The 24,216-nt window shown below is 39.4% G+C and overlaps 1 protein-coding gene across 1 annotated transcript in view; it reads right to left on the minus strand.

Moving 5' to 3' along the window:
• The window catches only part of GABRA2 (gamma-aminobutyric acid type A receptor subunit alpha2), a 79,290-nt gene that overhangs the window by 50,360 nt on the left and 4,714 nt on the right, over positions 1-24,216 (minus strand). Inside the window, exon 3 of the mRNA XM_006111926.5 lies at positions 23,413-23,528. Within this exon, the coding sequence (XP_006111988.3) occupies positions 23,413-23,528 (116 nt within the window). The remainder of the gene's footprint in view (positions 1-23,412; positions 23,529-24,216) is intronic.

Raw genomic sequence — 24,216 nt, forward strand, 5'->3', positions numbered from 1 at the left:
TTTCTGGACTGCCCTGGAGCATGGAGGAAATGCATCTCTCTGTTGCTGATTATGATGAAACGGTTACCAATGAGTCCGAAAAGGAGCTGTTGAAAGGTGGCAAAAAATGTTTTTTGCATCTTGTTCCTCACACGCTTAACAGGGCCACTCAATCTTATAGTGAGGGCCTTTGCTTTTGGCGTCAGGCAACCTAAATTCTATCCCCACTTCTATCATTAAATTCCAAGTGTTCATGCTTAGTAGCAAAAGTTCCTAGGTAGTTATATATATCAGACTTCTACTGTGCTATGTGTTGTACCCACACATGACAAAGAGACTGCAATTGCAGTATAAGATAAGGGATAACATATGTTGGTGTGCATTAATGTTCTTAGTATTTGGCTAGGAATAAGCATGACTGAAATAACATCTGGAAACCACAAGCATGGTTCAGAAAAACAGTAATAAAATATTGTTTGTCAGAAAATCTTAAAATGAAGATAATTCTCTCCAAAATGGGCACCTGTTACAGGCTGAGAGGAAATGAAAAATGACAAGACTGAATCTCTCTCCTGGGCACCAAACAGTGCTACAAAGATTAACTGTGAAATTTGGCTTGCACTATTCCAAAAAACACACAAACCTAATTATAGTTCTATTTTAAAAGGTGTTAATGCATCACTGACAATCAAGCTTTCCACAGGCAGAAAGCCAAATCTAATCTCAGCTACGCTGGTGTAATTTGGAGTAACACCACTGCAGGCAAAGGAATCACATGGGAGTTAGTTACACATTTTAATCTGATCCATAACAGTATACCTATGATAGGGAACTCAACACTGTCTTATTTTTTACAATACATCTATATTATGATGTATTATTTGACAATATATACTACAAGCTGGAATTTCATTATTGGTTTTGCATATAGTAAACTACAATGCATACAGTTTTCAAACTTGACTTCAGTTCTACATCTCAGTGAGAGCAAATCAATCCTTAATTTTAAGAATATAAACACACAAGTAGGGTTAAACTCCTCTTCCTCCTACTGAAAAACAGAAAGTGAACACACAATGGTGAGGGAAATCAAAGATGCAACATCAAATGGCTGAAAAGCTGTCATAACTATCTGGAGATTCCTTTAGCTGGCCCTAAATTATCTCCTTTAGAGTCCACATCCTAGGGGTAAACCAAGGATCTAGCAGAGAGAAAGAAGACAAGCACTACAGTTCAGCTGCTAGAACTTTATATCAGCCACTGCATTTAGAGCGGTACTTAGGCCAGGACCAAGTCTGAAAAGGTTGATTTGCATGTACAAAACATGACAAAGGTCACAGAAGGAGTCTGAATCCAGAGTTGGGATTAGTCCCTTGCTTAAGCAACTTGACCATGTTACCTCCTGAGCTGGCCTTCTTTCTGGCCTCAAGTCATAAAGCATGCTTGCTGGTAAGCAGAAGAGCTGACTCAGTTGAAAGTAGCTAGTAGGAAACCTGTAGTGGCCTTAGTGCTATTAAAGGTAGCCTGAATAGTGCTTCCCTTTTCAGCTATAAAATTGATCTGGAAACTTCCCATTCCCTCTTCCCCAAATGAAAGAACCTATGCCACGGTTTTACATGGACCATAAAGCCATGCTCAGATTGGCTGTGTGGGCAGGATTTATGAACAACCTGTGGCCTTTAAGAAAAAACATATTGTTTTAACAAACCTAAATATCCCAACATTTCATAATAGAACAGAATGTCTAAAATATGTAAATGCACAATTTTAATGCCGGGCATGCAACAATTTCTCTTTATTTTACAGTTTATTTTGTATGTGCAATAAATAGTACCCTGGAGAATGCTGCAGTGTTGTAATTTGATAGAAGAGCCGTTATGGCATTAAAAAGTGAAAATGAAGCACTGCTTATTAATTATGTCAACATAAAATGAAAAAGAAGGTCAAGTTTAAAGTGCTGCAGGAGCCTTGCGACAGGATTCCCAAGCATGGGTGAAAAAGCTGTCAAAACCCTGATGTTATTTTAATTATTTTTGATTAAAATATATTCTTTAACTAAAATTGACATTGTTCTGACATTGTAATATGGTCTCCACAGACGTGCTGGGTAATTTTGCCCAAAGATACTGAAATTGTGATTCATAATACAATCCAGGAGCTGCACAAGTGAAACAGCCAGAGCTTTAATCCATCAAACACTGTTCCAACTCAACATTCTCTCCTTAGCTGACAAGCTTGTTAGTACAGCTGAAAGTGCCAGCTCAAGACACTTACTGGTGGGAGGTGAGATAATTGGGAGCTCCAGGAGTGGAGGGAGAAAAGGGAATGTAAATATTTCAGTGTAGATTTTGCTTCAGTGGTTACGGACACCGTACCTGTCCAATTATTCAGCATTTTCTACTACTATCCACTGTCACCAGTTATAATAGAACACTTTACAACACTTTAAAACCACATATAGGTATTCAAGTAAAGATGTACATAGGAATTTCAGTTTGTAAACTGAAGATGGGTTTTGTGAGAAGAGGAAACAGATTCATTTCCCCCACTGCGAACTATCTGAGAAATTTTCTTAAGGGAATCTATATATAAAAGTACCTGTATATAGTCTATTTGACTGGACTCCACTTAATCACTCCTGTTCACCTCATCTATAGATGTGCTTAATAAAAAGCTATTTAAATACAATTTCCAGTTCCAAAAAGGTAGCCACAGAACAAAGCTACTTGACGGCAACTGTGACAGTCCCCCCTTCCATGCCTTATGAAATTGGCTTATGAATATAAATATGCATAACTTGGAGATGCTTTGGACAAGTACCTCATGTAATCTATCAATTTTAATGTTGCAGCCTGCAGGATCTGTATATATCTTATTCTGGTGCATATATAATTCTTATATGCAACATTAGAAATAGGAAGTATGAGATTGTTTATGGTTTTAAATGTGCTAATGAGAGCACCAATGGTGCTCCAGAAGCCTTACGGTGCATCTATACTTCAGGGCTTAACTCGAAATAAGCTACACAAATTGAGCTGTGTCAATTGCATAGCTTGTTTCGAAATAGGGAGCGTCTACACAGCACTTATTTCGAAATAGAGCATTCTTCCTCTGAATTCCCTTATTTCTCGTACAATGAGGGTTACAGGAGTTGGACTAAGAAGTCCTCCAGCTTGACAGTATTTTGACACTATTTCAAAATAACTGCCTGCTGTGTAGACACGGACTAAGTTATTTTGGAATAGCACTAGTTATTTCGAAATAGTGTTGCAGTGTAGACGTACCCTTAATGATTGGGTGATCAACTTAATGACTTGTAAACAGCCTTGTTTGTCCTTTAAATCTAAGCAGTGGTTGGTCCTAGGAAGACATGTGACCATTCCATCTTGAACTGGGATACCAGTTTGACCAGATAATTTTCCATGGAAGGGGGGATGAAAACAAAAAATTCCTGCACAAGAAAAAGTCTATTTAAGCAACAAGAAGCCATCAGTCCCTTTATATTTGGCCTGCGTGATACACCCAAAAGGAGAGCTGGAGACCTGGGTGAAGTAAAGAGAGTCTCTGACCTGAAGATGATGGCTAAAACAAGACCACCTTTTAGAATAAGAGTAAGTTTGCAATAAGCTTTAGTGTATTAAAATTAGGTAGGTGTTTTCTTTTCATTTTAATTCTGTAACTCACTTTGATCCATCTGTTTTCACTTGCAACCACTTAAATCCTACTGTTTGTAGTTAATAAAAATACTCTTCTGTACTATCAAGTCCAGTGTAAATAATTGTTACCTGGGGGGGAACAATCAGCATGCATATCCTCCTTTCTTTGATAAAGGGGGCTTACATGAGTGAGCTTCCATTGTGTAAAACTCTTACACAGAGAAATATGGATTTATCTGGGGGTTTAATCCCTTTAGAGGATTGGTTTTCTGGGTGCTGTGCCCTAGAACTTTATTCTCCTAGAGCTGAGTGGTTCGGTAGCTGCATTGTTCTTAGGGGGACAGTTACCCCAGCTCTGTACTTTGTCTGGGGAAGACCAAAGGATCTGGCCCAGCAAGACAGGGTGGTGGGGAGCCCCAGAGAACGAGTGTCCATGGCATAACCAGCACACTGGGGAATAGCACCAAGGGGTCTTCCACCATAGCCATATTATAGCTTTAACTGATGCCATCGTAAAGCAACTATCATGCCTGATTCTGATCTCACACCAAAGTAAATCATGATATTGAAGTTCATGAACTTACACTGACAGAAACCTGGCAAAAGCCTGAAGAAAACCAATTTCATTGTTTCTTTAGAATAGAAGTAGAGAGGGTCTGATCCAACTTCCACTGAAATAAGCAGCAAAATGCACATTGACTTCAGTGGGAATACGACTGAGACAAAAAATTGTAAATTGTTTTTTATAACTTCTGAAGTGTAAGCATACCAAGTTATGCAAACCAAAAAGGATGACTCTGAAGGAATGGATAGTTTTTTATAATGTCATAGTCTTAATAAATAGCAATATAGGTTGAACCTCCCTGGTCTGGCACCCTCAGGACCTGACCAATCTGGGACAAGGGAAGTCTGGGAGGGGGAGCACCAGCCTCCCTGCTGGGTTCCTCTCCTCAGCCACCAGAGCTGCTCTCTCCAGCTTCCCAGCCCCGCAAGCTGTGGCAGCCCCGCCAGAGTGCCTGGCAGGTCCCACTGCCCTGCTAGAGCTCCTGGCAGCCCCATCGGCCTTGCCACAGCCACACCGGAGCTCTTGGCAGCCCTACCAGAATTCCTGGGACCCCTGCCAGCTCTGGCCGCATTGCTAGCTTTCCTGCCCCACCTGCTGCAGGCTCTGGTGCCCCATGGGCTCCACTGGCCCCACCAGCTGGCTCCCTTCAGAACCATAGCAACCTCTACTGCCGGAGCTCTCTTGCTGTGCACTGGACCACAGAGATTCAACATATTACAATTTTAGCCTTATGTAAAAACCCAAAGAAGCTATGTTAGCTATTTGAACAGAAGATGGCACCCATCACCAATAGGATAAAGACAGAGGACGCTCTATCACAAGTAACTTGGTCACAAGTAACCAGCAAAAATGGAGATTCCTTAAGACCAGCTGCAAAATAGTCCTGGACTACAAATTTCCAGTGATGCAGACCAGAAAAATATTGGAGTCCAGAAAAACAAAGAATCTGTATAGTATAATTATATATTTGTATACAGGAACACCGACAGTTTCACAGATTAGATCTCTGTGGTAATCTAATCTGACATCCTATATAAAACAGCATAGAACTTCAGATAAATAATTCCTAGAGCATAATTTTGAGAAAAACATCCAATCTTGACTTAAAATTCTCAGTGATAAAGAATTCCCTATGACTTTTAGTAAATTTTTAGTAAACAAAGAGATGATTAAAGGGTGGCTTGATCACTGAGCAGTGCTTTTTTTGTGACAGTACTGCCTGGTACACAGTACCAGTACATCCAGATGCAGTACCAGGACTTCCAGTCAGAGCTCAACAACGTTTCTCCTGGAGTACTGGCACCTTTTTTTTTTTTTTTTTAACAAAAAAAGCACTGTCTCTGAATGTAAATATCTATATAGGCAATAAATATGTGATAGTAGGCTCTTCAATCTTGAAAACGAGGGTGTAACACAAACCAATGGCTGGAACTGAAGATAGACAAATTCTGAATGAAAATAGGGCATAAATTGTAACCAGTAAGGACAAATTAATCATTGGAACATTTCACCAAGGATCATGACAGATTCTCTATCACAGGCAATTTTTAAATCAAGTTTAGATGTTAGTTTCTATAAATCTCTTTTCTAGGCATTATTTAGGGGAAGTTCTATGGCCTGTGTTATACAAGAGGCCAAAGTAGATCATCTTAAGGCCTTGGAATCTATGGATTGATGAATCCATGACAATAGCTGACAAAAATTGAGACCTTTCACATAAACGTTGTCTTCCTTGCTTTTCTATTTTGTTCTTGTTTACTGTCACAGATAATATGTTACAATCCTATTTACTGTAATGAAATAAAGTTAAATTATAGACAGTCCAGTAGTTAGAATAATACATCAGTACTCAGAAGATATGGGTGCTATTCTTGGCTCTGCCAGAAACTTTCTAAGGCACCTTAAGAAAGTTACTTAGTCTCTCTATGTCTCTATTCCCAGCTGAAATAGCACTTCCCAACCTTGCATAGATATTGTGAGGATAAATACACCAAACACTCACTTGTGCAAACACTGTGGCAAAGGGGGCCATATAAGTATTTAAAATAGATAGTGTACTTCACTGTCTATGATTTCTTTTGTGTTAACCAATGCAAAAACTGATAAGAGATGCATACTGAACAAGTGAATAAGTTACTTGGGAAATAAAAGGATCAGAACGGCAATACTGGGTCAGACCAAAGGTCCATCTAGCCCAGTATCCGGTCTGTTGACAGCGGCCAATACCAGATGCCCCAGAGGAAGGGATCACAACAGGCAAATATCACATGATTCATCTACTGACATCTATTCCCAGACAAACTGAGGCTAGGGACACCATTCCTACCCATTCTGGCTAATAGCCATTGATGGACCTAACCTCCATGAATCTAGCTAGATCTTTTTTGAACCCCATTAAAGTCCTAGTCTTCCCCAAATCCTCTTTCAAGGAGTTCCATGGGTTGACTGAGATGAGTGAAGAAAAATTTCCTTTTGTTTTAAACCTGATGCTCATTAATTTAATTTGGTGACCCCTAGTTCTTATATTGTGGGAAATATTTTTCCTTATTCACTTTTTCCATATCAGTCATGTTTTTATAGACCTCTATCATATCTCCCCTTAGTCTCCTCTTTTCTAAGCTGAAAAGTCAAAGTCTTTTTAAGCTCTCTGCATATGGGACCCATTTCAAACCCCTGATGATAAACATGGGCAGCATTTAAAATAGCTTACTCTTTTGCCACAATTAAGATGGGAAGTATGGCAAAAGACCACTCTGGCTTACCCAGGAGATCTTCAATTATCTGAAATGCAAAAAAGAGAGTCCTACAAAAAGAGGAAAGTAGGTCAAATTACAAAGGATCAATATAAACAAACACTACAATCATGTAGCCCAAAATTAGAAAGATCACAGAACAAAATGAGATTAAACTGGGTACAGACATAAAAAGAATAAGAAAATATTCTACAAACACATAGAAGCAAGAGAAAGACCAAAAGATAGGGTGGGTCTATTACTCAAGGAAGAGGGAAGACAATAAAAGAAAATGTGGAAATGGCAGAAATGCTCAACAACTTTATGTGTTTCAGTTTTCACTAAAAAATTTGGTTCTCTAATGTAGCGAACACCATGAAAATGAGGTAGGTTCTACAGACCAGTCATCTTAACTTCTGTACCTTGAAAGATAATGGAGCAAATAATCAAACAATCAACTGCAAACTCCTAGAAGATAATAAAATTGTAAGTAACAGTCAGCGTAGGTTGTCAGGTACAAATCATATCAAACCAACCTAATATCTCTCTTTGAGAGGGTAACAAATTTTGTGGATGGCAGAGTGGTAAATGTGGTATTAGCAAACCTTTAGTAAAGCTTTTCACACTGCCTTGTGTGACCTTTTCATAAACATAGGGAAATACAACTACTAGCTAGCCTTTTATGTTGTCTAGTTTGGACTCACTTGCATGGGCACTGAGCCTCATCTATCCAAAGGGAGAGCTACCCTAAGGGTGTCTAGACTACAGGGTTTTGTCGACAAAAGTGGACTTTTGTCAACAAAACTATACCTGCGTCTACACTACTGCTAAGTTCTGTCGACATAATGTCGTCAGAACTCGGCAGTTTTGGTGACGGTGGTAAACCTCATTTTATGTGGAATAACGCCTTCTGTTGACAGAGTTCTGTCAACAAAAGTCTTTATTGCATCTACACTGTCCTTTGCATCTACACTCTCATGTCGAGAAAGCGGCTTGCTTTGTCGACAAAACTGGATGTAGTCTAGATGCTCTTTGTTGACAGAAGCTTTGTCGACAGTGTCTGTCAACAAAGCCTCTGTAGACAAAAGCCTGTAGTCTAGATGTACCATCCCTTGTGCTACAGGACACACACAGACTCCAGAAATACAACCTAGATGGAGCTATCACTAGTGCATAACTGGCTGGAAAACCAGTCTCAGAAAGTAGTTACCAGTGATTCATAGTCAGGCTGTAAGGCACATTGGCAGAGATCAGTTCTGGGTCTGGTATAGAGAGTACACTTAAAGTCTGTGGATGATACCAAGTGGAAGTAGTAAGATTAAGATTCAGTCTGGACAAACTGGATAAATGGACTGAAGTAAACAGAACAAAATCCAATAAAAACAAATGCAAGTGCTTCCTCTAGTAAGAGGCAATCAGTTACACACATACAAAATTGGAAATGATCCCTAGGAAGGAGTACTGAAGAAAGGGATTTGGGGGTCATAGTGGACCACAAGCTAAATATGAATAAACAGGGTAAAACTGATGAAAAAAAGAGCAAACATCAAAGTGTTGTAAGCAAGATACCAAAAGTAATTCTTCCATTGTACTCTGCACTGAATAGACCTCAAATGGAGTTCTGTGTCCAGTTCTGGGTGCCTCATTCCAGGAAAGATGGGAACAAACTGGAGAAAGTTCAGAGAAGAGCAACAAAATGATTAAAGATACAGAAAATATGACCTATGAGGAGAGACTGAAAAAATGGGTTTATTTAGTCGGCAGATGTCTGAAATGGGGCAGGATAACAGTTTTCAAGTATATAAAAAATTATTATAAGGAACAGGGAGAAAAACTGGTCTTGTTAAACTCTGAGTCTAGAACAAGCAACAAGGAGCTTAAATTGCAAAAAGGGAGATTTAGGTTGGACATTAGGAAAAACTTCCTATCTGTTAGGGTAGTTAATCACTGGATTAAATTGCCTAGGGAAGTTGTGGAATCTTTTCCATTGGAAGTTTTTAAGAACAGATTAGACAAACACATGTCAGAAATGGTCTAGATAGAACAGTTCTATCTTCAATGCAGAGAACTGACTAACATGACCTCTGGAGGTCTCTTTCTTGTCTACACTTCTATGATTCTCTATCCAGAAGATGAAACTAATTAGCTCTCTATAAAGCTAGCTTTTAACTGAAATGGATTTGTTAAAAGAAAGATAAAATATTCCCCACACATTAGTAATAAAATCCAGGCATCTTATCTACACACATGCTGCAAAAGTCAAACAAACAAAAAACAAACCAAAAACCCCCCCAAAACCAGGGAATATCCAGTTACATATAAAAATCTTGTTCTAAAATACAATTAAAGAAAATAAAGCTTAACTATTGAGTTGGGTCCTGTTCTGCTTGTTTCTTTTCAGTTAGTTGGAGGTTATGTAAAAAAAGTGCACTGGAGATTTAAAATTGGAAGCTGAAAGATTAAAGTTTGGCTCTAAAATGTCTGATTGTATTGAGATAAATGCTGAGGTAAAGCTTCCTTTTTTTCACATCAATAAGTTATTTGTCATTGTGCCAAAATTATGTCAACCAAAATAAAAAAGCAAGCCTTTTAGTATTCAGCCTCCCCTATCGAGCCATTACAGCTTCCCCCATGATTCAAAGGGCTTGCATATTATAACCAGTCTGAGTTATTAATGGAACTATTATAATGTTCAGCTCACTAGGTGGACATGTTGTAAATCTAAAAGAGGATAAAAAGTCAAAGGGCTTCTATCCAAAATAGGAGTGTGTGTACTGGGGTGGTATCATAGAATACTCTGCTGAGACAGAGATGGGGACAAATTGATGTGGGCCAGTTTGCATCAATACTGTTTGACTAACAAAGACAACAAAATATCCATTCCCATCTTGTTATGCAGTATTCTGTCCCGGCATATTAGAGAAACAAGTAGGGTGACATAATGAAAAAATTTCTATTAGTGAGACAGTTGTTGAATCTTACAGAGCACTTTTTTCAAGTCTGAGAAACATACTCAGTGTATCACAGCTAAATACAAGGTTGAACAGATTGTATTTAGCTGTGACACTTTAATATGTTTCCCAGATCTGAAGAAGAGCTCTGTGTAAGTTTGAAAGTCTCTCTCACTAATACTAGCTGGTTCAATAAAATATTTTACCTCCATCACCTTGCCTGTCATTCCCAGGCTTGGTTGTTTTCCTCAGATTCCTATTCTTTTCAGGATTACTTGGAATGACATCATAATGCACACCCAGGGAATATATATATATATACATACATACACACACACACATACTAGAAATACATCACCAGCCATCTTAGAAATTATTATACAAAATTATCTAATTTTAATGCTTAAATCCTGAGATTTGCCAGTGAGAAGCACCCTTGTCTCTGCAGAAGCTTTTCTTTGAGCACACTTATGGTTTAACACCTCAGTAGTTTGTGCAAAGATGTCATATTCCCTGATCAGCGAATTTGAATCTCTGCACCTCAGGGCTGATTCTGCTTCTGCTGTTTCCACCAAACACATCCACCAAAGAAGCAATATCAGATGAAAAGGTATTTGAATAATCTATGCCCATATAACATTTTGCTACAAAGTAATGAAATGGACCCATCAGACATTGCTTTCCTTATCTTTTTGAAGGTTTGTGGGTACCTGTTTCTTCCCCTGAATGTAGACTAACTTCCAGAAAAAAGTGCTATGTTTGCATGTTCCTCCCTAATTATTACTGGATTAAAAGGACATCGGATGCAGAGTTTCAGAATGCTTCTGGACTCATCAATGCAATTGGCCCTCTAAACAGAAGCAGTACCCAGAAGTGTGTTTTCCCCATCTTCATAAGACTAACGCCTCTTCTTTCCAGATGCAGACCAAATCTTCTTCACCTTTAGGCTGGACTGAAGCAATATGGTCTGACTTCATTGACTGAGAATTTCAGGCAGAAGCTTCAAGCAGTCCCATGTACAGTAAGGTAACGACTGACAAAAGCATATCACCCCTAGTGGTGATTGGTACTTTTGTCTTCTGCACTTGTTACCTACCAAATTCCAGATTGGCTTCAAACTCCTGATACTTCTCTTAAGTCTATCAATAGGTTGAGGCCTATCTATCTTTCAGTATGTCTTCCTGGCAGAGTTAACTAGTCTCTCCTCAGCTATTACACCTAATCTCCCTCCTGTCCCAACACAAAACCCTATCATCCAAATTTAGTGTTGCTTTCATGCCAGGCTAGCCACCACAACTGAGACTAGAGACTATTCGCTATTTTCACTGAGATGGATAAGCCACCTATTTTGCAGTGAAAGACACAGGCTAAAATCATGCAAGTGATGACAGTCCATTTCTCTCCACATGCCCAACATGCCAGTAAAGATCTCCCACAATTCACTGGGAAAGAATCTGAATGGCTCAGCTTACTGCAGCACAAAGAACCATGTGTATGCCCTTTCAAGTCCTAGTGACACACATAGGTTGGTATACATCCAAGCAGAACATAGTAACTTGGGTCTGGCTTTGCAGTGTGGCTGTTCACACTTGGACTAGGCTAACCCAGGAGCTCAGACCTAAGCATCCATCACACAAGTTAACTGTGCAATGAAGGGTAATTCAGAGCCTATTGATATCAGCAGAAAAGACTCCATCAATGGGCTTTGGCCAATGTCCTTAGAGAACAACCTTTTAATCTCTCCTCCTCTTTCTGATTCACTATGACATGTACAATCAACTGACCTGTTGCATTTGATGGAGCCCAGAAAGAAACTCTGGGAAGCCAAAGGCCATGCTTGCTCTGTGACAGACCCTCACATGTCACCAGAAGTCAGCATGAGCCCAAGTCTTCTACCTTTATGTTTCTGCACTGACCTTCCATGAATAAAATATTTTTTAAATGGCTGAAAGTCTCTCCTGGAGACAATGTGTGAACATTTATTTATGAACATGCTGCAAATGATGTAGACTATGTTTCAGACATACTACTGTACCACAGGGATGGGCGAATTAAAAATGAACCCAGAGCATTATTTTCCCTACTTAACTCAGTATTTTAAATACAGAAACTACTGATACCAGCTTAGAAAAACTCATTTTCTTCATTAAATATATCTTTTGTGACAGTGAGGCACCGATAATGTACTGCTGCAACGGGAGGCTCAAAATGTTAGTTTTGTTATAATCAGAAATACTATAAGAAATGACAAAGCAGAATTTCAGTAGAGGATGTTGAGGCAGAGCAATTGCAGAAACCTCAACAAAACCTGAGATCCTTTGAATCTATTTATCAGCCTGATAGTAGGTCCTCTGTCATGGAAGGTGAAAGAACTATTAAACACAGAAAATTAATCTTGATCCAGAGTATTCTAATAAGTATACTTGCAAAAAAGTTAATGTAGAATGTCTGTAGCAAGCCAATTGTTGTTAATAACTTAGTAACTATAATTCTGTGTTTATGTTTGAAATCTATTGACATTTTCTCTTCTACAAATTGTACTATTAGGGCTATTGATTAATCACAGTTAACACAAAACAATTGCAGTTAACACAAAACAAATTACTGTGTTTTTTAAAAAAGAGTTATTCATGAACCTATGTTATGAGCCTCTTCACTTAACATACTTTATTGGTTAGTGAACATTGGCACAATTCCCCTGTTTTTCTCTCATGATCTGGAGTGATTAAATATTAGAAAAAAGTTAATGGAGGAAAGAAAAAAAAAAAGTTCAGATTTCCTGAATGGGATGTTTATTTAAATTTCTGGATGGTCCTCTGATTAAAAAATGGTTAATATCGCATCAAGATATTTCAATTCTGCAATGGCACCCATATGATAAACATAATTTTGTCTTCAGTTCTTGTGCTACAGATAACCCATTGGCATGAAATGAATACTGCCCAATACAACCAAGTACACTTACAGAGTTTCAGGATCGCTATGAGCTGATGGATCAAAGTATTTTTATGAGGTGAATTGAAAATGAAAATTATTATTTCTTTTATCTCTTTTACAATGCAAGTATTTCTAATAAAAATAATATAAAGCAAGCACTGTATACTTTGTTTTGTGTTGTAACTGAAATCAAGATATTTGAAAAAAATATTAAAAAGCATCCAAAATATTTAATACATTTCAAACTGTAGTCTATTGTTTAAAAGTGCAATTAAAACTGCAATTAATAGCAATTTGAGTTAATCATGGAAGTTAACTGAGATTAATGGACACCCTCGATAAAAATGTAACACTTTTACTTAGTGTTTTTATATACCACAAATGGACTTGAATGAGTATGAGGCTCACATCATTTTGCCTAAAGAAGTGCCAAATTCAGACTGCTGACATATGCACATAACTGTTTAATTTCAATAGAAATTGCACGTGTGTAGCTAATGCCAAAAATTGATCCAGAGAATAAAGAATATCTTTTCCTAGAATATTTTGTAGTCCATATTGCATATCATATTGCAAATATGACAGTGCTGATTTGGGGCATATTTTACTAATACCTGCTTTAAGCACAAAAGTGTCTGAAACCTGCAGCATGCAAGAGAAGAATTCACATTCTAGAGCTCACTTTTGCAAAGCATTAATGGAATCACCTGCATGAGTGAAGGTTAGCAGGATCAGGTCCTACCAACAAATCCACATTTTCAGAAACCTGGTTCAAATATTTTGGGGAGTAAATAAAATTTTCCTTTCCCTGTTGATTAGTTCCATGTGTGTATCAAACTGAAAAGATGACATTTAAAAATGCATGTGAGGTTTATCTTTGCAGCACTGCTATGTTTGTCCCATGAAATTAGAAAGACAAGGTGGATGATGCTATATCTTTTGTTGCCTCACCTTTCATTGATGAAAGAGTGAAGCTGTTGAGCTTGCAGTTGCAGAGATCTTCAGAAATACTCCAAGTATACTTCAAAGCTTCTCTCATTCGCCAACAGAAGCTAGTCCAATAAAAGATATTCCTCATGCACCCAGTTGCAGCAAAATTTATTTTGTTATGTTAAAGCTCTCCAAGTCTTATAATTAAAAACAATTAGATGATTTACTATTTTAATTCATTGTCTGTCGTTCTGATTTAATAGATTAGTGTATTACAAAACAACACAGCAGCTTAACAAATATATCTTCCATAGCTGCTTTTGAGACTAACTTATCATTAGAATCCATTAATGTCACAATTTTTAAAAAATGCATAAACCATCATGATCCAGATGATTATATTAACTGTTTCATTTGCAGTTTTCAGATGAGCATTTCAGATGAGCATCATCCTTAATTTGTCACCTGCTTTATCCACTGACATTGTTTCAGTTTCTCTGCTGTTCCTAAATCACCTCACACCATTTACTGACTTAAACAAGAACAAATTTTCCCATACAGGTGGTTTATTATTCAAATAACATCATGAACAAACCACTGATTGGGATCTTTGAGTGCTATCATAGTATATATAACCAACTACAATAATTAACTGTGGCCTTTTATTTTATTTACAGTAACCTTTGTAATGTGGTGTTACAGGTTGAACCTCTCTTAATCAGGACGCTCTGATCCAGTAACATCCCTGGTTGGGAAGGACCACAGATATTCCAGGACCAAAGAGTCCCATTCAGAGCTAGTGGCTGGGAGTCCTGTAGCGGGGCTGGAACCCTGTAGCAAGGCTGTCCTGTGGCAGCAAAACCAGGAGCCCAGAAGCAGGGCTGCTTCCTGGTGGCAACACTGCAGGAGATTCGGGGGGCTGGGAGGCAGTGGGACTGAAGCCCAGCAGTGGGGTTGCCTCCCAGCAGAAGAAATGCCCAGCAAGAACAGGCAATAGGGTTGCCCGGCAGCATAACCAGAAGCCCAGCAACCCCACTGCTGCCCAGCTACCCAGTGTGACTAGGAGGCAGCAGGAATGCCCCGCAGGGCTGGGATCCTGACGGTGGGCTGCCTGGCGGTGGGGCCAGGAATCTGGGAGTAGGGCTGTCTGGCAGCACAGCAAAGAACCCAGCAGTTCAGTGCTGCCTTGCAGAGCTGAGGCAGCGGGGCTACCCAGTGAGCTGAAGCCCAAGTGGCGCTGCCGCCCAACAGTGCAACTGGACCCCAGCAGGGTTGCTGCCCTGCAGGGCCAGGAGCCTGACAGTAGAGATGTGCATTCCATGGCAGGCCTGCCACGGTGGGGCCAGGAGACCTGTGCCTGGAGGGGCTGGCAGCTGGGGGAAGCTGGCTAGGAGGCTAGCAGTAAGGCCCTGGATGGGAGGGATGGTGGCAGCAGGTGCCCAGAAATGACCCTCATCCGGGACCGGTCAGATCCTGAGGGTGCCGGATCAGGGAGGTTCAACCTGCACAACACTGTGGGTTCGGCTCTGGTGGCTACAGTTTCGAATTTAACAGGGTGAAAGTCACCTCTGCTACTTGCTTCAGATCTAGAGTTTCTAGGAACACATCATAACAAGCAAGGCTAGGCACCACATATACATACACCAGTACAAGATCTATCTGTTTTAGAAGTTTTATTAAAGTTACGATTAAATAGTTACAATTACCCAAGCATATAAAAATTCTACAGAGATGTATGCGCAAGTTAGAAATATAGTTATACTCATATCCTTAACATTAGTGTTGGGGTTTGATGGGTCTCTCCGGGTTTGATTAACAGTGGAGGGATGGTTCCTGCTGGAGTATTGCACAGGGAGCTCAATTTTCCCATTCTGGATATCCCCTTTTTATAATGAGCTTGCCTAATCCTACATTCTGTGCATCTCGAAAAAGGTGTCAATTCTGTTTTCTCTTATTGATTTGTGTCCCCTGGAAACTTCAGGGAACCCAATTTTCTATAGGTTGTGTAAATTCCCTTTATTCTCATTAGTATTGGCACATGGTTAGTATTGGCACCTCACAGAGCCTTCACAGTATTATAATGATCTAACATTAATCTTCTGCGTAATTTTTTGCAGTATTACTATTTAGTATGTCTTTTTCCATAATCTTGGCGCACCGGGTTATTTTCTCAGCACTTTTGTCATCATTTCTTTTCTCCAAGGCTTGAAAAAATTGCTAAGCTAAAGACTTGCAGGATTTAATCTACAAGCTCTTACATTTCAGCTTGTTTTAGTCCTGTCTAGAACACAGGTCAGTATCTGGAGAAACTGTTTTATACTTTTATAATCTGATAAATTAATTAATTGATATTCGATTAATAGGCTGTAAAATAATAATAACATCAATAAATTAGTAATGAACTAAAATTATTGGCCATATAACACAAACAAAATGTTTTGCAAAACATCTGAAACTCCTACACACAATATAAATTACACTTACAATGGCCTTCTGCACCACCCTCTAGCTGTAAATACTGAGTGCACTGCTTTAGTGTGTTGGGAGGGAATCATCTGGTAAAGAGGGTGATGAAATGATGGCATCCCTCCCACATAGCATCACTGGAATGTAAACAGGAGATTTAAATAGAAGCAGCAGAATTGCCACAGACCACCCCTCCAGATTGTACCTCCCAAAACCAGGACGCTCTAATCAGGCAACATCTGTGGTCCAGCAGAACCACTGATGTTCCCTGATGTTCGAAAGCCCAGGGTCAGGGAGATCTGGTGGCATGGCCAGAAGCCAGGCAGAAGGACTGGTGTCCAGCCACCCCAGCCAGGGCTGGCAGCAAAACCATCTGGGTGAAGGGGAAACTGGGGCCGGAAGCAGAACCAGCAGCAGGGAGCTGCGCTGGGCTGGGGTGCCTCCCATAGCCCAGAAAATTTCCTCATTCATGCCCAATCAGGTCCCAAAGGTGCCAGACCAGGGAGGTGCACCTGTACTAGCAACAGCATTATATTGGCTAGGGATGTGAATGAGTAACTGGTATTTGATAAGCATCACCCTTAATGGGTGATGCTTACTGGGTACAGATTAACTGGTACCCGGAGCAACCCCATGGGGGCTGGGAAGAGAAGTGACTGCCCTGCACGTGGGGAGGCCAGGAGCAGACGCCGTCCCATCCCCCCATGCTTAGGGCTAATGGCAGTGGCAGCCAGCAGCCCCAAGTACAGGGCACAGGAAAGGAAGCAGCAGAAGATTGGCTGCACAGGATCCTGCTTAATTGATTAACCTGACATTTAACCAGTTAACTGATTAACTGGGATTTTACATCCCTAATATTGGTATGAATGGAAGATGAGTGCAGAGGTTGGGCTGGGGAAGGGGTGGAACCCATCCTCTCATGCCCAACCAGCCTCTCATGCCCTCCCTGTGATTTTTCTGACTTATTCAACCCCAGATCTGATCAATTGATTTGTCTAATGAAATCTAATGGACAAAAACCCCACTAATACAATAGATACACCCAAAACCTGACCACAGCAAGGAATTTCACTGCATATGATTCTTCCCCTGTGGGGAGGATGAAAGAACAAACATAAGACAGATATTAGTCACATTGCTGGAAGGTACTCCGATATTAGAGTTACAAGTATACTATCAGAAAATACATAGAACAGAATAGAAAGCTGTGCATGAGAGATGGCATATGGGAAGGGGAAAAGGCAACAATGGAACTGGTGTGTTTGGGACAGAGAGATCACAATGAGATGAAACTGGAGTAAAAGATAAAGATGGAGTCGGGGGCAAAGTTGTGAAATATGGGAGATTTCAGATGAAGTGGAGCAAATGCTGGAACCTGGGGTGAAGTGGAAAGGGGGATATTTTCTGGAAGGATAAGAGATTATATGGATGTTTGGGAAAAGATTGATTTTTTTAAAGAGGAGAGAAGGGAAATGTTATGAAGCGAAATAGAGAAATAATTTGTCTCAGAAGATACTTGTGAAGGGCAGGTTTGTGGGTGTTTGGTTTTGGACTGTGTAGTGTGAAGAACAGGCTTTGTTGTTTGATTTTTGTTTGTTTTTGTACTTCAAAGAGCCCACTGAAGCCTTTTTTTCAAAGTGCTAATATTCCCTTTTGCAAACGCCATTGGACCCCTACTGCCGCTACCAACTTGTTACTCCTACCTGTAGTATCACACATTAATTCCTCAGGAGAATGGTTCTGTGAAGTATGATGCATTCCCTGACAGATGCTGACGTAACTTTAATGGGAACTGGGGGGACTCAACACTTCATAGTATCCCATGTTATTATGGGAGCTGGACATAATATATTACTTGACCTGCTAGTCTAGCCCTAATTTCTTCACAATAATTCCAAGTCATAGGCAAGGACTATCCAAGAGAACAGGTTCTGTGTCCTCTAAAATTTCTAAGCTCTTTCAAATTCACTCCAGTTCTTCCATCTTGTCATTGGTATACTAATTATGAATTATTTTCTCCTTCCTTCAGGTACTTTCCTCTTTCCACTTAAATATATGTTCTTATATATTTGTTCACTTTTAAGGACCGATGTTGTCAAATTTATTATACTTTTACCTGTCACAGATTAGAATCTGCAGCTATCTTCTGCTCCCTACACTTATAAATCAGAACTTTCCCAGAATAAAATTAGTCTACGTGAGAAAATAAACAGATCCTGCATTTGTTCTTTAAAACTACATTTAGAAACCATAGCTGGCACTATCATTGTTGTTTGTTATCTGTGTTATGGTCATGCCAAGAAGCACCAGTTATAGGCCAGGGCCCCATTAAACCAGGAACTATACAAACAGAATAACAAGATGGCCCTGGAAACAGTTTTTATTTATGGGAAGCTAAATTAAAATAAACCTATATCTTTACATTTTTCATACAAATACCTGTTTTTGTGCAAGCACACAAAACTGAACATGTATGATATGCCCACTTTATCCTAGAGCATACTCCCAGCTAGTTGCTCCCATAGAAGAGAATCCAAATCAATAAATGATTTTAGAGAAAAAGTCCATATATGACTTTTGATCCCCATTAACTAAATTGATTTCTGCTGATGTGAAAGTACATAAACCTTTGGATTTTACTAGTGGTCATTTCTTTCGTAAGTCCTTTTGAGGCAGGTTCTCGAAATACTTTCAAAGACAGAATTCAAAATATCATTCATGGAAGACAAATTGTAAAGAACACAGCAGATTTAGGGTTATTTTCCTATGCCCAATACAGGACACCTAGAGGGGGGCTGCCAGCATTCGGGGCTTTAGCCCCACAGTGTATGTGGGTAGTAAGCCACCAGCATTCAGGGCTTCAACCCTGCAGTGGGGGGTGAAGAGTGAGGGGAGCCACCAGTGCTTGGGGCTCTAGCCCCACAGTGGAGGGTGGGAGGAAATGGGATGGGGGTGGTACCCAGAAGTGGGGGCAACAGAGAAATGGGAACGGAGCTTCAGCCAGCAGTGGGAGCAACAGAGAAAGGGGTTTCTGCCTTGGGGGGGCACCAGCAGTTGGGGCTTCAGCCCCATATTCTGGAAAGGCTGCCATACTTCCCCCCTTCTTTAGGGTGCGCAGGGAGGAAAGACACTATTACTACCTGGTTACTTTCTATGTTTCTCCCTTGGCACTGTGCCTGACTCCAAATACCACGTGCTGGTGCCTGCTTTACTGCCAGCCACATTTATGAGGTGGCAGCTGCTGCTGCTGCTGCTGCTGCTGCAGCAGCATTGAGTGGGGATCTCAAGGACCATCAGGGGGTGTGCAAACACAGAACATTTTACCCCATTTAAAAAAAAAAGTCGGAATACCTAGAAGGCATCTTAAATACAGGGTAGTCCAGGTAAAAATGGTATGGATTGTCACCTTATCCAGATGTATCCATGTTTTCCTACTCCGAATTAGTCTGAATGGATCTTTGCCAAAATCTCTTTAATTCCTTGTAGATGCTTATATCAAAAATATAAAAGAAAACTTTACCAATAAATACAATCAAAAGTAGACACTCCTAAAATATATTCATGTTTTGGGTCAAAATTTATGATCTTATTTTCATGCAAAAATATTACCAATGACATATATTTATGTATTTATTGTTTGAAAGAAACATCCACAGTAACCCTGATGTCCCAACAGAAGATTATAAGGCACTATGAAGATTAATCAAACAACATATTTTAGAAGAGGTATTCTGGCCCACTTTTGTACCTGCAACCAAAGAATGTCATACAAAACTAAGGAGAAAGGGTATAATCCTCCATTCTGTCAGGCTCAATCCTGTGGCTACTCCATGGTAGTCTATTTTACAGAAACACATTATAATAGCCTGAGAGCTGTCTTAACTTCTGCCTACTCCCTACAGCTCCACCCCCTTTGCTGGTTGTATGGAAGACCAGAGCTGAATAAGTTTCCACAGTAGTTGTACGCCCAATTTGAGGATCCCTGTTACTAAGATGGGCCTTCAGTGACCAAGATTGTGAGTTTTGCAACAGTTTTGCACCAACAATACAACACAAAGCTGCCTTAACACCCTGCCTTAACCTTCAGAACTGAAACAGATGCACACATATTTTTTAAAAAATCAACTCATGTAGTATACACACACACACACACAATATATCAAGTCTATAGAGACTAGGAGTCTCTGAATTTCTCCCAGAATTTAGGAACATAGGTTCAAACAGACTCTCACTTAGCTAGAGATTACACAAACCATTTGTTAGAAAAGTTTTTTTGTATTGTATTTTATTTTGTAGTAATCAATTAAAATATTTAGTACAAAACTAATATTACCAATTTTGATATTAAGCACAAAGGTATTAATTTTTATTGATCTCCAAATTCCCTGAGTAGAGCACAGAAAATTCAGCTGACACTTTTGGAAATGCATCAGATAATCAACAATTAACTGGTGCAGGGGCAGATATAGGGCAGGGCGAACGGGGCGGCCGCTCCGGGCCCCGTGCTTCAGAAGCCCCGCGCATGCGCCGTGGCACCGCTGCGCATGCATATGGCATCACTGCGCATGCGCCGGGGCAAAGGGGGGGCCCCGCAAAACGGTCATCTGCCCCTGAACTGGTGCTTTGGGTTTTCCTTTCAAAATGCTTCAAAGGAATCTATATCAGGTGTTTGATAGTTATATCTTTGTATAAGGTAGGCTAAGTTCTGAACTATGCTATACTAATGTAATCTATTACACAAAAATAAATACTTTAATGACTTAATTTGAGTTGCTTCAGATTCAGTCAGTTTATCAGGGATCAGCATCTAGTCCAAGTAATTAAAAATTATTCCAAGATTAACACCTATGCAAAATGGACCTAACTGGTGCCAAACCAGAGAATTTGCTGAACCACAAGCAATTAATATTGTCTAGAAACATTACCAACACTTCCACTGCTTACTGGGCTCTTAGAAAACATTTAGTAGTAAATTAGAGCTAAATAACAGCACTGAACACTGGGAGCCAGGACTGCTGGCTGTAAACAAACTTTACAGCATCACAGGAAACATGGTCATACCCAGGCTAAGTGGACTTTCAGCTACCTAAAATCATGCCAGACCAGAGAGTCCTGTACTAGAGAGGTTCAACCTGTAGTATACCTGAAGACACAATTAGATCATACCAATATCTACCTAGCATGCAATTTAAAAGAAAATTTCAATAACTAGTGTTTTCAATTTTTTGCCATAGGTAACCATTTTAAGATGACAAAGAAAGAAGAGGTTACACAATTTTTATAATATGCAATTCTGCAGAAATAGTACCTTGCATTGAAGTTTTGTTAAATTATCAATATTATTGCAGAATTCAGACTAAAATCATCATATAACATGAATGGTTCAATATGCATGGCTCACTTTCATTTCACATATGTTCTGCATTGGTTAATGGCATGCATGTCAATTATAAACATGCATATGTGTGCATTCCTGTGATCCTAATCCCTTTATTTTCATGCTCACAAATCATGCATTAATTACCTGAGACGTTTGAGAACTTTCTTCTTAAAGATATTTATAAAGATTTATTTTCAAAATTTTAAGTACATCAAAAAGATAAAAATAGTTGCATTCTTTAAATCTGTGTTTTTAATAGCATAAACATTTAATTCCAATGTTCTCTAGATAAGGCTCCATATGCAAATCAAATGTTGTTTTAATTAATTAGTATGTTCCTCTTTGCAGGCACAGAATTTTTCCATTACTTTTTCACTAAAAAGATTTTTTTTAAAGAGCTACAAATTAAATTCAGTTTTCTGATAAGTTATTTCTGCACATCATCTGTATGGCCATCTGTTCTTACTACATCAAACTGATTAAGAAAGGATCAATAATTCTGCCAAGAAACAGTATATCCTTTTAAGCAATCGCTATACATGTAAATCTATTTATTATACTTTGCTTCTCATTTTATCAATATCAACATATATAGCCCTTTAAAATATAAAATAAAGTTATTTGCAAATGTTTACTGAAGGAAGACCAGGACTGGAAGTAAAAAGGGATTCTATGTCAGGATTAATGTATAATGAAAGAGCTATAGGTAGCTTGTGCCATTTTATGCTGGTCATATGCTAACCAAGGCTTTCCAAACTGAAACAGCAGGAGAGCTACCAGTCAGGACAAAAGAGTCTTTCCACTGATATCAAAGGGAGCTGAAACAAGTCTTTGCCTGAGGTCTACTTCCAAATAAATGAATGGGAGTGGAAATGGGCTCTCAGGAAGTTTATCCTTGCCCACACTATGCATGGCTTTGGCCAATTGTAACAGCTTCACACTTGAACCCTGAACTTACTAAAATTTCAAACAAAACAAGAACAGAACCACAAAACATCAAGAGCAAGATATTTCATCTTCTTCATATACTATGGAGGACTTATAGTATATCACTACTTGTAGCCACGGAAAATTCTTCAAAATTTGCCACTCAGATAATTTGCTTCAATGGAATACAGTTTTATAATTAAAATGCAAATAAGATAAACAGACATTTTGAAAATCACATATAGCCAGGACACAACAGCCCCTCAACTCCTCCCTCCAAGCTTTCTATTATTTGGACAGCTGAAAATAAGAAGGAGGGATAAGATGCCTAGCATTGTGATCTTTTGAAGCTAAATCCTGATCCTAAAACAAGTGTCACACAACCATATGTACATGTATATGTGTGCATTGCCACCAATATTACATGACTACATGTATGTATTCATAAACTCATTGAATTCCAAGGTTCACCCAAGTTTTGCATGGGTATTCATAATCATTTGGGATGTGCAAAGGAATGAAACAGCCAATCAATATGTGCCTTAGAGATCTCAGAGTAAAAGCAACTAATGCCAAAGGAGTTGTATCTATATGGAAGAAGATGACTTTATTTACAACCTATTTCAGTTTTTTAACCACCAGACTTTTTTCTTTTTAAAAAAGGTTAATATATAAATGGTTACTACTAGTAAAAAGATTTTATTTCCGTTATACCTTTATTGTTCCATTATTTTTGGCAATCAGATAAATATGGATTTATAAATGATTTAGCAGCAGTATTACATCATTGGGAAAGAGTTCCTAAAGGAAAAAATATATTTGTTTAAACAAATCATGCAACATAGAACCTGATTTTATTTTTTTAAATCAAGTTTTAATGTTTTGTTACCTCCTAATCCAGGTCTAAGACGATTATCATAACCATCCAAAAGTCTGTCTAGTATTCTTGTAAAGATAGTGATGTTATTCTTAGCTTCATCTTCTAGGGAGTCAGCCAGCACTGATCTAAAACAACATTTTACATTTTACACACTAAAATATATGGTTAGTTGCATACTGAATGTAAATGATGTTATCATTTAGCACTGAATTTTTCAGTTGCTGCCCTCTAATCTTCTCTATTATCCTAATCATGCCACCCTTTCCTTATAAAAATGTCAAGTGAGGAATAGGGATACAATAGTGAAGTCGATTAGCCAATGAGAAAAGCTTATAGGTTAATGCATTTCCTTTGCCCCTTGCCAGCAAATTTTTTAGCAGGCTGGCCAGCAGCCTGGCACAGTCCTGGTTTGTGCTGGGTCCAGGACCTACCACTGCTGCAGCTCTGCATTTGAAATGTATTAGTAGCCAGCTGGGCAGTCAGCCTGGCTCAGTTCCGGCTCATGCTTGGTCCAGGAGCTCAGACTCCCCCACCCCTCATCCCAGACAGTGCCTGCTGCCACCAAGTGCTGCTTCCTCTTTATCAGAGGCCACAGTGCAGCAGGCAGCCAGTCTGCAAGGGGAGCTGGTTTTTAAACAGGCTTCCCTCGCAGACCAGCTCCTGCCTGGCACCCTGTGCTGCTACCTCTTATACAGAGGCAGCAGCACAGGATAGCAGGGGGCTCCTTGAGAGTGGAGCCAGAGTGCACTTGCTGCCAGCCCCAACCCCAGGGACTATAGAATAGTTGACTAACTGATAAGAATTCATGAGGTT

Source organism: Pelodiscus sinensis, chromosome 4 (assembly GCF_052426305.1).
Source record: "Pelodiscus sinensis isolate ZL-2025 chromosome 4, ASM5242630v1, whole genome shotgun sequence".
Taxonomy (NCBI): Eukaryota; Metazoa; Chordata; order Testudines; family Trionychidae; genus Pelodiscus; species Pelodiscus sinensis.